This window comes from Colius striatus, chromosome W (genome assembly GCF_028858725.1).
Source record: "Colius striatus isolate bColStr4 chromosome W, bColStr4.1.hap1, whole genome shotgun sequence".
Lineage (NCBI taxonomy): Eukaryota > Metazoa > Chordata > Aves > Coliiformes > Coliidae > Colius > Colius striatus.
The window spans coordinates 6,181,492-6,195,177 of record NC_084789.1 but is presented as its reverse complement, the minus strand read 5'-3'; the positions used below and the strand labels follow the sequence as shown (position 1 = coordinate 6,195,177).

Genomic DNA, 13,686 nt, shown 5'->3' with positions numbered 1-13,686 from the left:
TGAGCCCCCCTACCTTTTACTTGCTCCCTCAAGGTTTTAAAATCCTTCTGGATCCTGGAGATGTCATGCTTCATGACATCATTCATATCTACATGGAACACAAGTAAGGGGTAGTAGCCTGCATCCCTGATGAGCTGTGGCACTCTCTCAGCCACATCGCTGACCATGGCTCCTGGCAGGCAGCACCTCTCGTGACTCCCTATCCACTCCACAGATGGGTCTCTCAGTGCCCCTTAGCAGTGAGTCACCCACAAGAAGCACCCGTGGCTTCTTTCTACAGTGCCCATTACCTGTTGCAGGTGGAGCAACTGATGGATTGTTTGGCGAGTTGTTTGCTGGGTTTTTGCCTTTTGGAGCTTGCTTGGCGAAGTCCCTCGTCATTAGTGCCTCATAGTTATTTGTAGTGGGCACTCTGGAAGGAGAGCTTTGAAGATGAGCCTTTGTCCTTTTTTTTGTTACCAGGGTCCAAGGCTTATTAGATTCACTGGAGGCTTGCACCTGATTGTGGAAGCCTCTGTCTTTCTACACCTCTGCCCCTCTAATACTACAGAGCCTACTCACAGTTTCCTGCATCTCTTTCACTAGGTGCTGCAGTTCTTGAACTTGAGGGCACCTATGACACATGGCTACTTCAGAAGCATAGGTCCCTAAGCGTCCTAAACACTTCCTTCACTCCACCTGGACTGAAGCATCTCTACTAACCAACTCTGTCTGGGTGGATGCATGGACGTTTAGTTTAGGTCCTTGGGCTAAACTTTCTGTACAGACAGAAACACTGAAACAGACAAAACATTGATATTTGGGATGATTTTTCTTTTAAATATCTCTGTTGCTTTACCTTTAAGTCTGATTATTTACTTTCTGACAAAATGCTGAAATTGAAATCTTTAAAGCTTGAAGCTAGACATACTTGAACTCAACAATTTTCTTAACTAGCGATCAAGGATTTTGTAAACATTTTTATTTGGGGTTTCTTTTGATTTTAAAGTAGAAGCTAAGATTACCTTCCTCTGGAAGTTCTAGATTCTATCAGTGAAAAAAAAGATTTTACAGCAGTGTTACGCTGCTTTTTTTCCTGTCATGTATCCTGGTTTTGGCTGGGACAGAGTTGATTTTCTCCCTAGTAGCTGGTATAGGGCTGTGTTTTGGATTTAGTATGGGAACAATATTGATAACACAGTCATGTTTTTAGTTTTTGGTAAGTAGTGGTTATATTAAATCAAGGATTTTTTAGCTTTTCGTACCCTGCCACCAAGAAGGCTGGAGGGGCACAAGAAATTGGGAGGAGACAGAACATCGACAGCTGACCCAAACTAGCCAAAGGACTATTACAAATCAAAGGATGTCGTGGCCAGTATAGAAAGGGGGGGGAGTTGGTGGGGAAGGGCGGACTGCTGCTCAGACATTGGTCAGTAGATGGTAAGCAGTTGCATTGGGCATCACTCATCTGTTTCTTGGGTTTTATTTTCCTCATCTTCCTTTTCATTACTATTATTATTTTAATTTTTATTTCATTTATTATCCAGTTTTTAGACCACATTTTACTTGTTTTGAGTTCTCCCCATTCCACCAGGTGGAGAGGAGTAAGCAAGCATCCTGTGGTGCTTAGTTTCTGACTGGGGTTAAATCACAACATCATGAAGGAAAGTATGACCACACAAGAGTTTGGGGAAGTCCAACCTTTTTCATTAATGCCTTTTCCTCCTTTTTTACTAGTGTTCTGGGTATCTGTTTCAGTTAATGTGTATCTATCAGCTGTTTTGTCTACTTACTAGAGTTGCAATGTGTCTAGAAGGTCAAGTATTGACTGCTGATGAGGGACTTTTGCACTGAGCCAGACTCTGACATGGAAACAGAAACATCTGGTTGTCTGAATATTTTTATCTTTATTAAACAGATTTTAATGAAGAGTTGTCTTCCAGTCTCAAATCTTCTTTCCTCATTTGATCTACAGTTAAAATTGATTTGTTTGGATATCCTACTCATTGCTATGACAACAGCCTGCTAAACAGACTTAAATATGAGGAATGTGAGAGAATAAGAAGCTGCTCTGTAAGCAAGGAAATGTTGTTCTTGTTCAGCCCTATCTTATTTATTAATAATATCCCACTTAATGCTCAAAATTGTAGCCACTACTGTAATTTGAAGGCAGTGGCTGTCTACCTCCCTTCTGCCTGTTCCTTCATTACTCTGAAGGGTAAGTGTGGTAGGATGTGAAGCTTCAGCCTGGTGTGGTGAAGGAATGCCCGTGCCAGGGAGCTGTGATGTTTCCTTGATCAGTGCCCTATTGGCAGTGGAGCAGAGCCCTTCAGCTGTCCGTGCGGGCTGGGACTGGGTGGGTTGCTGTGTCTGGACGCTGCCTGTAGATAGCAGGAGCCAATAGCTTTATTTTGAAAGCTCTTTTTATATCAAGCTGCTATTTGTACTTTTAAGAGCACTGGATTGTGTGTGAAGTGGATTATAACATGTATGTGTTGGCTTGATGGGGAATGGCAAACTAATGGTGTGTTTCCACACTTGTCTGAAACAACTATAAGTCCATACTGTTTCCAGGAAGAGACTCTCACCTTTGTTGGTTTTCTGCTTAGGACTCGTTGCCAAATTGTGCTGCTTGCAGACTGCACTGTCAGCAAGATGAGGGTCTTCAAAGATCCCATTATCCTGTTCAGGTTGTTTGGCTCTGTTCCTACCAGCAGCCAGTGTTTCAAATGTTTGGATGCCTGCCTTCCTTAAAATATCCTTCCACCCTGAGACACAAACGTGACTTAAAGAGCTGTGGCACAGAGACTGTAAAATACATGTTAGGAGTGGGAGGAAAAACACAATCCTCTGCAGGTACCATAAGTTGCCTGACTATCTGAAATAGAGACTATAGCTCAGCATATGCTTTACAAACAGAAATCTCTTTGTTTTAATATAAATTTACTGCTGTCATGTCCAAAATATGGATTGCAATATTTTGAGTAGCTTTGGTGAAATTAGAAAAAATAACATTGAAATGTATGTCAGAATTTCTAGGTACATGACGTTAACTCAGAATTGAGACCCAGTGGAGTTGGAATTTCTTAACGTATCTTAAATCACAGTGGCTTAATTCCAGACAATCCTATTTGAAACTATTAGCCTGTCTTTCAGAGAGGCTAGTGCTCTCTGTCATGTTCTCTGCTCAGGACTTTTCTTCTTTCATTGGGCTAGGTTTGAATCATAATGGGCTGATAATTGAAAATGGCACAACAAAAATCAACCCAAGGTCATTATTAATCTACGTAAATGTAAAGTTTTTTACTTTAGAAACTGTCAATATCAGATTTCAACACAAAGAGCGGAAGTAATATCTACTGCAAACTCAACAAAAGACTGTTAACATGTTTAAAATATCAGTGGACAACGACAACTAAATAGTTGGCAAAAATCATTAAACTTGTTGTTCAGAGTGTTCCCATGTCTACTTAATCTTTTACTTTCCATAGAACATGTCACAAGTTTGAGTAACTTCTGTCTGTATCTGACTTAGAGTGGGGATCAAGTGCAATGCTGTGAAGATCTGTGTGTGTTAGAAGACAACAAACTTAGACTGCCTTAAGAGCCTGGGAGACAGATTGACTTTGGCGAATGTATTCATAAAGCTGCAGAAGCAGAGTTCAGCTCATACTACAGTCAGTTCCTGGTAAAGGCATGCCTTTTCTTGTTAAATATGTGACAGCGAGCCTCTTCAAACACCTACTTGGATGGATCTCATGGGATATGATTCTAGATGGTAGAAGTGCCCAAGAGAGATGGTCAATCTTCAAGTACCACTTCCTCCAAGCCCAGGATCACTGTGTCCCAACGCGCAAGAAAGGAGGAAAAGGAGGTAGGAGGCCTCCATGGATGAGCAAGGATCTGCTGGGACAACTCAGGCAGAAAGCAGACATTTATGAGAGGTGGAAACAGGGGCTGGCTTCATGGGAAGACTATAGGAACATTGCCAGGGCATGCAGAGGTGCAATTAGGAAGGCTAGAGCCCTTCTAGAATTAAATTTAGCCAGGGAGGTTAAGGACAGTAATAAGGTGTTTTTCAGGTACATCAGCAGCAGAAGGATGACGAGAGGGAATGTGGGCCCTCTGCTAAACACTGAGGGTGCCCTGGTGACCGAGGATGCAGAGAGGCCGAACTACTGAATGCCTTCTTTGCTTCAGTCTTTAATGGCCAAGGCCGGCCCTCGGGAAGCACAGTCCAGCAAGGATAAGAGGATGGCCAGGACAGCAGAGGACTTGCCCTGGGTGAATGAGGAAGAGATTAAAGACTTGTTGGCCAAGCTTAAGGCTCATAAGTCAATGGGTCCTGATGGAATGCATCCTAGAGTGCTGAGGGAGCTGGCTGATATGATTGCTAAGCCTCTATCATTTTTGAACAATCATGGAGGACAGGCGAAGTGCCTGAGGACTGGAGAAAGGCCAATGTCACTCCAGTCTTCAAAAAGGGCAGGAAGGATGACCCAGGAAACTATAGGCCGGTCAGCCTCACCTCCATCCCTGGAAAGGTGATGGAACAACTCATTCTGAATGTTGTCACTAAACATATGAAGGAAAAGATGGTTATCGGGGGAGTCAACATGGATTCACCAAGGGGAAATCCTGTTTGACCAACCTGATAGCCTTCTATGAGTGCATAACCACTTGGCTAGATGAGGGGAGAGCAGTGAATGTCATCTACCTTGACTTCAGCAAGGCTTTTGACACTGTCTCCCATAACATCCTCATCAGAAAGCTCAAGCAGTGTGGCTTGGATGAGTGGACAGTAAGGTGGATCAAGAGCTGGCTGAATGACAGAGCCCAGAGGGTGGTGATCAATGGCACAGAACTGAGTTGGAAGTCTGTGGCCAGTGGAGATCCACAGGGATCGGTTCTGAGGCCAGTCTTGTTCAACATCTTCATCAACGAACTGGATGAGGGGACTGAGAGGAACCCTCAGCAAGTTCACTGATGACACCAAACTGGGAGGACTGGCTGATTCCCCAAAAGGCTGTGCTGCCATCCAGTGGGATCTCGACCAGCTTGAGAGTTGGGCAGAGAGGAACCTCGTGAGATTCAACAAGGACAAGTGCAGAGTCCTGCATCTGGGAAGGAACAGCCCCATGCACCAGTACAGGCTGGGGGTTGAACTGCTGAAGAGCAGCTCTGCAGAGACAGACCTGGGAGTCCTGATTGATAATAAACTAAACATGAGCCAGCAATATGCCCTTGTGGCCAAGAAGGCCAATGGCATCCTGGGATTCATCAAGAAGAGTGTGGCCAGCAGGTCGAGGGAGGTGGTTCTCCCCCTCTCCTCTGCCCTGGTGAGGCCTCATCTGGAGTACTGTGATGATTTCTGGGCTCCTCAGCTCAAGAGGGACAGAGAACTTCTGGAGAGAGTCCAGCGCAGGGCCACCAAGTTGATTAGGGGACTAGAACATCTTTCATACAAGGAAAAGCTGCAGGAACTGGGGCTGTTTAGTCTAGAAAAGTGAAGAATGAGGGGCGATCTTATTAATATTTACAAATATCTAAATGGTGGGTGTCAGGAGGTTGGGACATCTATTTTTTCTGTTGTAGCTAGCGACAGGACAAAGGGTAATGGGATGAAGCTGGAACACAAAAAGTTCCACTTCAATATAAGAAAAAACTATTTTACTGTGAGGGTGACAGAGCAGTGGCACAGGCTGCCCAGAGGGGTTGTGGAGTCTCCTTCCTTGAAGGTCTTTAAGACGCGCCTGGACATGTTCCTATGTGACCTGATCCAGGTTGACCTGCTTCTGCAGGGAAGTTGGACTAGATGATCTATATAGGTCCTCTCCAACCCCACCATTCTATGATTCTATGATAAAGTACTTTAACTTGCACATAGAGAATTTCAATGTGAAGAGTTCAATTTTGGTTGACAAAAATGTATTTCTAAACTGAGGAAGAGATTGAGAGGATATAATGGGGTTAATTATCTTTTTTTTAATTCTAGATGAGGCTCTCGGGCATCATGAATTGATGTTTAAACTGAACCATCTCATTGTAAATGGAATTGTTGCGTTACTTATTACTTGTGCTAGTGAGTGATTGGGTAGTGAACATGTCCTCATCCATGCAAGTGCAGCAGGTTGCTCAGTTTTCATCTGTGAGAAATATTGATGTTGCTTTTGCAGAATCCGAAAGAAATTAAGACAAGGAATTTTGACAGCTGTCTGCCTCTGTGTAATATAAATCAGTGGATTAACCATGACTGTTATCTGCCTCTGTGTAGTGTAAATCAGTGGACTAACCATGAGACTGTTATCTGTTTGTTTGTAATTAGAGTTTAAATCTTAGGATTGTGGGGGAATCCACGATAAGATACAAAAACCAGACATCCTCTGAGGAGGATTTTAGGCACCTCGAGAAGTTGTAAATCTTGGAGTACCTAATCAATGGGGAAACAAGGGGGGGACCTTGCAGCCGGGATAGGGAATAAAAAGCCAAATGTTGTACCCATTGGGTGTGCCTACTAGCTAGGACACCCGCTCTTGCAAGAACGCTTAATAAAAGTGTTTCACTGCAGAGTCTGACCTGAGTCTTTCGCGAGAAAGTTTGTTTTGTTTCTCACACATCTGAGCATTATTGTACGTTGAACTTGGTGCTGACCACCTTGCACCAAAGCTGCTGCCCTGCTGAGGCACGTTCATACATTGGGATTGCAGTAAAAGTGCTTTGCTGCTTGCTTGCACCTCTCCTTCTGCCCAGATGCACCATTTTCAGGTTGTCCTTAGTTCTCTATATTTGCAGTTTCACTTCCCAGTGTCATGAGGACAGAAACCAGATAGTTGACTGTGACTGTTGTGACCAGTTGAGACCTCTCTTTCACAGAATCTCAAGGGCTGGGAGATCTTGAAAGATCTAGTTCAACCCCCTTGCCAGAGCAGGACCACCTAGAGTAGGACACACAGGAAGTCCTATAAACTATACTTGTCAATTAGCCTTGTGTTAGATGGTGTACAAACACAGGCGGAACAATAAATTTCTTGTTTCAAAGTAATTTTAATGTGAGAGGATAAATGAGAATGAAAGCTGACTGCCAGAAACAGGATAGCAGTGACGTGCATATGGGATTTGGGGTTTCTTTGTTGCCATACAGCAAAGGTATATTTAAAGCAGAGTAGTTTTGTAAATCAGTTCTGCAAGTATAAGGGAAAACAAACAAAATATACTAGCCACAGACGCTGGATTTAAAGGTAAACATGATAATTTCTCTTATAAATGAGAGGTGAGAAGTAGAGTGGATGTTGGCCATGATCTCTGTATTTGTGCAGGAATGATAATAGGGAAGAAAGGGGCTACCTAATTTGTGAATGGGATTTTTGTGTTAGTGTTCTGAGTAGTTAATTTCCAGACATCAAAACAAGACAGGCAGATATTGCAGAAAAGTAAGAGTGATATAGCTGGAGCTGAAATTTCAGCAGAGTAGCAGATAAAAAAGTCTGTATGTTAAGTAACTGGGAAAAGATGTGAGATTTTGATGTCACCTGGAAGTATAGATCTAGACAGATCCAAATCAACTGACAAAAAGTGTTTTTTATGTAGTGCATTTCCCCCTTTACTGTAAAAACTATGATAAATCCAAAAATAGTGTATTAAAATGGCTTTCTCTGGAGTTTCTTTAAGTGGTAAAGGCAGGAAGAGTTCAAGTTACTGCATTTGGTTTTTATCTGGGTATTGAATCAGTACCCTGCCTTAACTCATGCTCTTCAAAAAAATAATTTTATTTCTTTCAGATTTTCTATTTTGTACATACGTTGTTTTGTATATACTGTAAATGATGACTTCCGTGGGCAGTGAACGTTCCCGGGGTACTTGGGCCAAAATACAAATTTCAACCACTCAGCCAACGCAATCACAGAAACAAGCAGTACAGGTATGTGATACTGTATAATCTTTTTTGAGTTGAAAGTGAGCATATCATGATACACATTTCTTCCCTAAGTCATTAAAACTGAGAAAAACTGACGGGAGGAAAAATGACGGTCAATTTTGGAAGAGTATGTTTGATATCTCTCCAATTACTCAGTAATCCAGCACATTATTAATCTGTCCATATATTCTTGTCTCTAAAGGAACTTTGTATTCTTCAGAAATGTTTTTCATCGGTGAGGAGTTCTATGCCTATGTCAGGATTTCTGTCCTGTAACTTCAGTGTCCTTGGATTTCAGCTCTTCCATATATGCCAACCCTTCTGCTTGTTACTAGAAGATTTCTGGTCGATAGAGGAATTTGGGTGGGTGGTAAAAGCCTCATTAGATGCATACTGTGTTCTACAGCATGATTCAACCTATCTGTAAGTCTCAAAATCCTAAACTTCTTGTGCAACTTCCTCACAAAGTAAAATGAAGATGGTTGGCTGCTAGCAGACTAAAATTGTTTCCAGTGTCTGTGAGAGATTGGCCCCATTGTCTTGATTCTCAGCAGCAGAGTAGCGAAGTTGTGCTTTTCTGAATTACAGAGAGTGCAAAACATCTCTGCTTTTAGCAACTCTATTCTTTTAGGTACTTCTCAAAATTGGACTCAATTCAAGAATTGCCTCAGTTCTCTGCTGGCAGAAAGTGCATCAGTCTTGAGGTGCTCCTCTGGGAAATAGTCTTTTATTGTTTTCTAGGCTGATTTCTAACATAGAGGGGCTCTTGTTCTGTTTTGTTCAGTGTTCATTATGCGAGCTCAAGCCCTTTTCTCATTGTATTGCAGCACTTTGCATAGTGATGATTCATGATAATGTGTGGATTTAGAAAGTGACTTCCAACAGATGAAGTTGAGTTTGATTTTGTTTTATTACAAGTAAGGATACGAGAGTATAGTAAGCAGGTTGACAGAAGTGATGGTTTCCCCTTCTGTTGACATTTGCAAGACAGCAGTGGTGTATTCTGCCCAATTTTGGATTCCCTGGCACAAGACAGATATTGTCAGATAGGAGCCAAGTCCAGCAAAGAGCTCTGAAGGTGGTTGAGAGGCTGGAGCACAGGATGAATAAGTGAGGGCTAAGGAAACTGGAGTTGTCTTCAGAAGGCAAGGGAAGATTGTATCTTTTGTTCAGATACCACATGAAATGGTATAGAAAAGGTAAAGCCAGACTCTTCTTAGAGAGACAATGGCACAAATTGGAAGACTGGCAATTCCTGCTGTTAAAAGGAGAAAAAGAGAAAGTTTACCATGAACACAATCATGGATTAGAGAGGTTGTGGGATCTCTGACTGGCCCCAAGCAGCTCCTTTGATGGGACTTGCTCTCAGTGGGAGTATTGCTGGAGGACTTTTCCAACCTATGTGACTCATTGTTTTTAAGCATTAAATCTTACAGACCTTTTGTCTGTGTTTTGTCCACTTACTGTACTTCTTGCATAATAGGTACTGGTTTGGTCAATTCAGTAGAGAAGATGATTATTTAATATACAGCAATTATGTTTTAGTGCACTATATGATTTTTTTTTCTTGTTTAGATATCAGATCGACCTTCCTGCTTAGTCAGGCTTTACTGATCGACATAAATGTGTGGGATTTTACTGTTTAATCACCACTGATTAATTTTTCTGAATGCAGAATCATGTTGCTTTCCCAAATGAAGATTTCATTGTCATAATATTGCATAATATCATGTAAGTTATTGAAGAAAACACATTGCAGTTATTTTCCATTGCTTCTGGATAATAAATATACTATTTTATTGTAAGATGTGGGCCTATTACTGTTGCTTTATTTTGTGTTCTGCCCACTTCTGTTCTCTGGTAGTTTGAAGTTGTTAGTTAAAAATTTCCTTCACTCTTATCCTGCAAAGATAATATGTCTTCTAAGGCTGAGTAAAGTCTTAGGTGTCTTAAGATGACATTATTTCCTTACCAAAACTTATATTTTTTTCATAGAATACTACAATGTTACATGTAACAATGGTGCCTTAAAATTAAAGAAGAGCCTCTTGCTGGGAAAAAAAAACCACTTTTTGTGACACTGATTTTGATTTTTGTGTAGTAAATGCATCTTGTGGGTTTTTGTTGTGTTTTTCTTAATATTCAGTTCCATCTGGGTGTAATCCACTGGTATAAATATTAGCAACACTGCACCTACTTGTTTCTAAGTGCTCTGCTTACACAGGAAAACTGAAGATACTGACATACATTTGATATTGTTATAAAATTGGTATATTTTGTCTTCTAACATGGACTTGGAAAAAGTTGATTTATGGCAAAAATGAATCTTAATGACTTCCTGTTTCTGGTCAAATGGGCCAGGCCATCATGTCTCTCCAGAAATTACATTGTCTGAATGTAACTCTGGATATCTTTAAAGGAAGTCTCTTCACTACACAAAAGTTGCAATGGGCCTGAGAAGACTGAAGTCTGAGCGAGACTTAATTCCAAGGCTTAATTCCTGAAATCAGCAGACCTTTTGTTTTTGTTCTCTGCTGAACTTTCAGCAGACATCGAGTGAGCTCCTTCACACAGAGCACTGCCCTTCCTGGGAGGCTTTCATGGAGGGTAGCACCAGGGCTGGCACAGGGAATTCCAGAGCAGGCTATCCTCTGTGTTAGAGTGACGTATGAAGCTGTCACTATGACACTTTGAAAATGTGAGGTAGCACAGAGTACTTTGTTGCAAACACTAATTGTCTTGGAACATTGCCTCTGAGCACAGCAAATGTTGCTTCCCTTGAGGAGGTGGGACAGCTGCAGCAGCTTCTCAGAAAATAAGCAGCTGGTGGGGTATGATGCAGTAATGTTTAGATTCTTCTCAGCATTTAAACTTGACGACCTCCTCTAGAGCTTGTATTTGTGATAAACTCCAGAAGTGAAGCAGTTTGGGGCTGACGAAGTCTGAACTCATAAGGCACAGAATTTCATATGAGTATACTATGAAGTGAGACTTTGAAATGTGAGATTCAACCAGCTGCCCAGTATGAATCCTTTCCATCAAGAATATCAGTGGATGAGGTGGTTGTCTTCTCAGTGAAGAAATCTTCTGCAACACATCAACTTCTCTGTCAGCCTTCTCTAGCTCTTGTGTTTGAACAGAAATCAAATTAGATGCAGGATCATGTAACATAGAGTTATCTTTTGGTTTTGTGTAGTGCTTTTGCCTGGGTCAGGTTTTGGTAGCATGGGAACTGCAGGGGAGGCTTCTTTAAACAAAGAGCTGCCAAAAGCTCCCCCTGTAGCTGATAGTGCTAATGTCAGTCAATTCTAAGATGGACCTGCTGCTGACCAAGGCTTGGCCAATTAGTGACTGAGGTAATGCCTCTGTGATTCACCTATTTGAGAAGGGGAAGAAGTTGCTGCGCAGTTGATAAATGGCAGCAGCAACTGGGAGTGAGAATGTGAAAACATCTCCACAGACACCAAGGTCAGTGGAGAAGGAGGGGGAGGAGATGCTCAGGCCCTGGAAGAAAGACTCCCCTCTGACCCGTGCTGAAGACCATGGTGAGGCAGCTGTGCCCCTGCAGCCTATGGAAGATTACCGGAAAGCAGAGATCCACTCTCAGTCTGTGGAGGACCCCACACCAGAGCAGGTGGATGCTCGAAGGAGGCTGTGACTCTGTGGGAAGCCCATGTTGGAGCAAGTTCCTGACAGGGCCAAGGAGCTCACGCCAGAGCAGGTTTACTGTCAGGAGTTGTGATCCTGTGAGGGACCCACACTGGAGCAGTCAGTACCTGAAGGGCTGTTCTCCTGGTGGATGACACACGTTGGGGCAGTGTGTGAGGAGCTACCCCCGTGCGAGACCCCAAGCTAGAGCAGTTCATGAAGAACCCATGGGAAGGACCCACGCTGGAGAAGTTCATGAAGGACTGTGTCCCATGGAAGGGTCCCCACACTGTAGCAGTGGGAAGTGTGAGGACACCTCCCCCGAGAATAAGCAGTGACAAACTCCATTCGTAATGAACTGACTGCAACCCCCACCCCCTGTGCTGCTGCAGGGGAAGGAAGGAGAGCCCTGGAAAGAGAGAGGGATGGAGGGAGATGTTTTAAGATTCTGGTTTTATTTTTCATTTCCCTACTCTGTTTTGATTGTTCATTAATAAATTAAACCTTTTCTCCCCAAGTTGAGTCTGTTTTGCCTGTGATGCTAATTGCTGAGTGATCTCCCTGTCCTTATCTCGACTCACAAACCTCTGGTCATATTTCTCTCTCCCCTGTCCAGTTTAGGAGGGGGAGTGACAGAAGGACTTGATGGGCCTCGGGCACCCACCCAGAGCTAAACCACCACATATTGTCATGGGAGTGTGGCTGAAGTAGACTGGAAATGATATATTGTGAAGAGTGGCCTGTATGATGGAACATGAGTGTTCTCGAGTTACTTCCTCTCTGGGACAATTGTGTCCTGTTCACATTTATGGCACTTGACTGCATCCATCCATTTTAGTCTTTCAGCTTTTGGAGAAGTTGCCAGCATGGATTCATGATCCAGAAACACTACAGGAACACTAAGTATTTGATCAATAGCAAGATCTTTTAGCAGTTTCTAGAGACCAGAAAATAAGTGCAACTGGTCATGTGCAAGATGTTGAGGCATGATTTGATCTCTTTTTAAATGTTCATAAAATTACAGTTATATTGGAAGAATCATGGATGGGAATGTGAACAGGAATCACCAGAGGTGGAATTAATTTAGAAATAGTTGACTTTGGAGTGGTAAAGTAATATTATCGAAGTGTAGGCTTCTGTGGTAAGTTATTTGATTACACGATTGACTTGTTTATGTGGTGACCTTTAACTGTGTTTTAGACATGTTAGAACATGTTGAAATTACCGCTGTCCCAGCTAACATTTTACTCTAAAATGGGCAGAGAGGAGGTGTTAATCCCCTTTCCTATAGCACTTCTGTGCTTGTTGTTGAAGTTCTTTTTGAGAATTTGGAGGAAAAAAAGAATTACGTTAGCAATATATTTTTTTAAAGTATCACCCGTCTTTTGTGTACTTCATTGGATGTTTGTGTTTTTCAGGCAACAGCAGAACAGATTCGCCTTGCTCAGATGATCTATGATAAGAATGACACAGATTTTGAAGATAAAGTGAAACAAGTATGTTTCTTATGGTACAAAGTTTTTATGCCCTGCAATAAGGTGCTCCAAAGCCGGCTTACGTTTGGAGCTAGAGTGTCTGTTTCTGATTTAGATGAAACCTTTTGAAAAAGGACATAAGTTTAACTAGGAAAAAGTGTTCTTATTGCACTGTAAAGTCTGTTTACAATAAATTACATGGTAATATAGCTCTGGCTGTATAGTTACATCAGTGTATTTTCCTTTGTAGACAAGCTTTTAAGCCAAAACTCATCTGTGCTGATGTCTCTTCCAGACTGTATCTTTCTAGTATGATACTGACGTTTAATCATTGTCAGAGTGTATTCAGCTTGTCCACGTGCACATGGGAAAACTTATCACCAGCATAAACTGAGTTTGCTAGTATCTTGGCTCTTTTTTCAGAAGTAAAAATCGAACCATAGCTTAAAGGTGAATTTAAGTGGTGTTATTTTCAAAAAACTAATCTGACCTCTTAGATCTGTGTATGCATTATAGAATTACGCTGTGAAGATCTCACACCATTTCCTCTACCATGCTGATTTTCAGGTATAGATGCTTAAGCTTCTGTTACCCAATTATAGCTGAGACCAGTAATTCAAGCAGTACTGAGAATCTGGGTCCTTGTTCTGCTGTGGATATTGGTGATTT

General features: G+C 42.0%; 1 protein-coding gene across 8 annotated transcripts in view; it reads left to right on the top strand.

Moving 5' to 3' along the window:
- The window catches only part of LOC133628520 (ubiquitin-associated protein 2-like), a 135,153-nt gene that overhangs the window by 32,175 nt on the left and 89,292 nt on the right, over positions 1-13,686 (top strand). For all 8 annotated transcript variants that reach the window (XM_062016801.1, XM_062016798.1, XM_062016797.1 and 5 more), the window contains exons 2-3: positions 7,758-7,897; positions 12,961-13,038. In XM_062016801.1, the coding sequence (XP_061872785.1) occupies positions 7,799-7,897; positions 12,961-13,038 (177 nt within the window). In that variant the 5' untranslated portion in view covers positions 7,758-7,798. The remainder of the gene's footprint in view (positions 1-7,757; positions 7,898-12,960; positions 13,039-13,686) is intronic.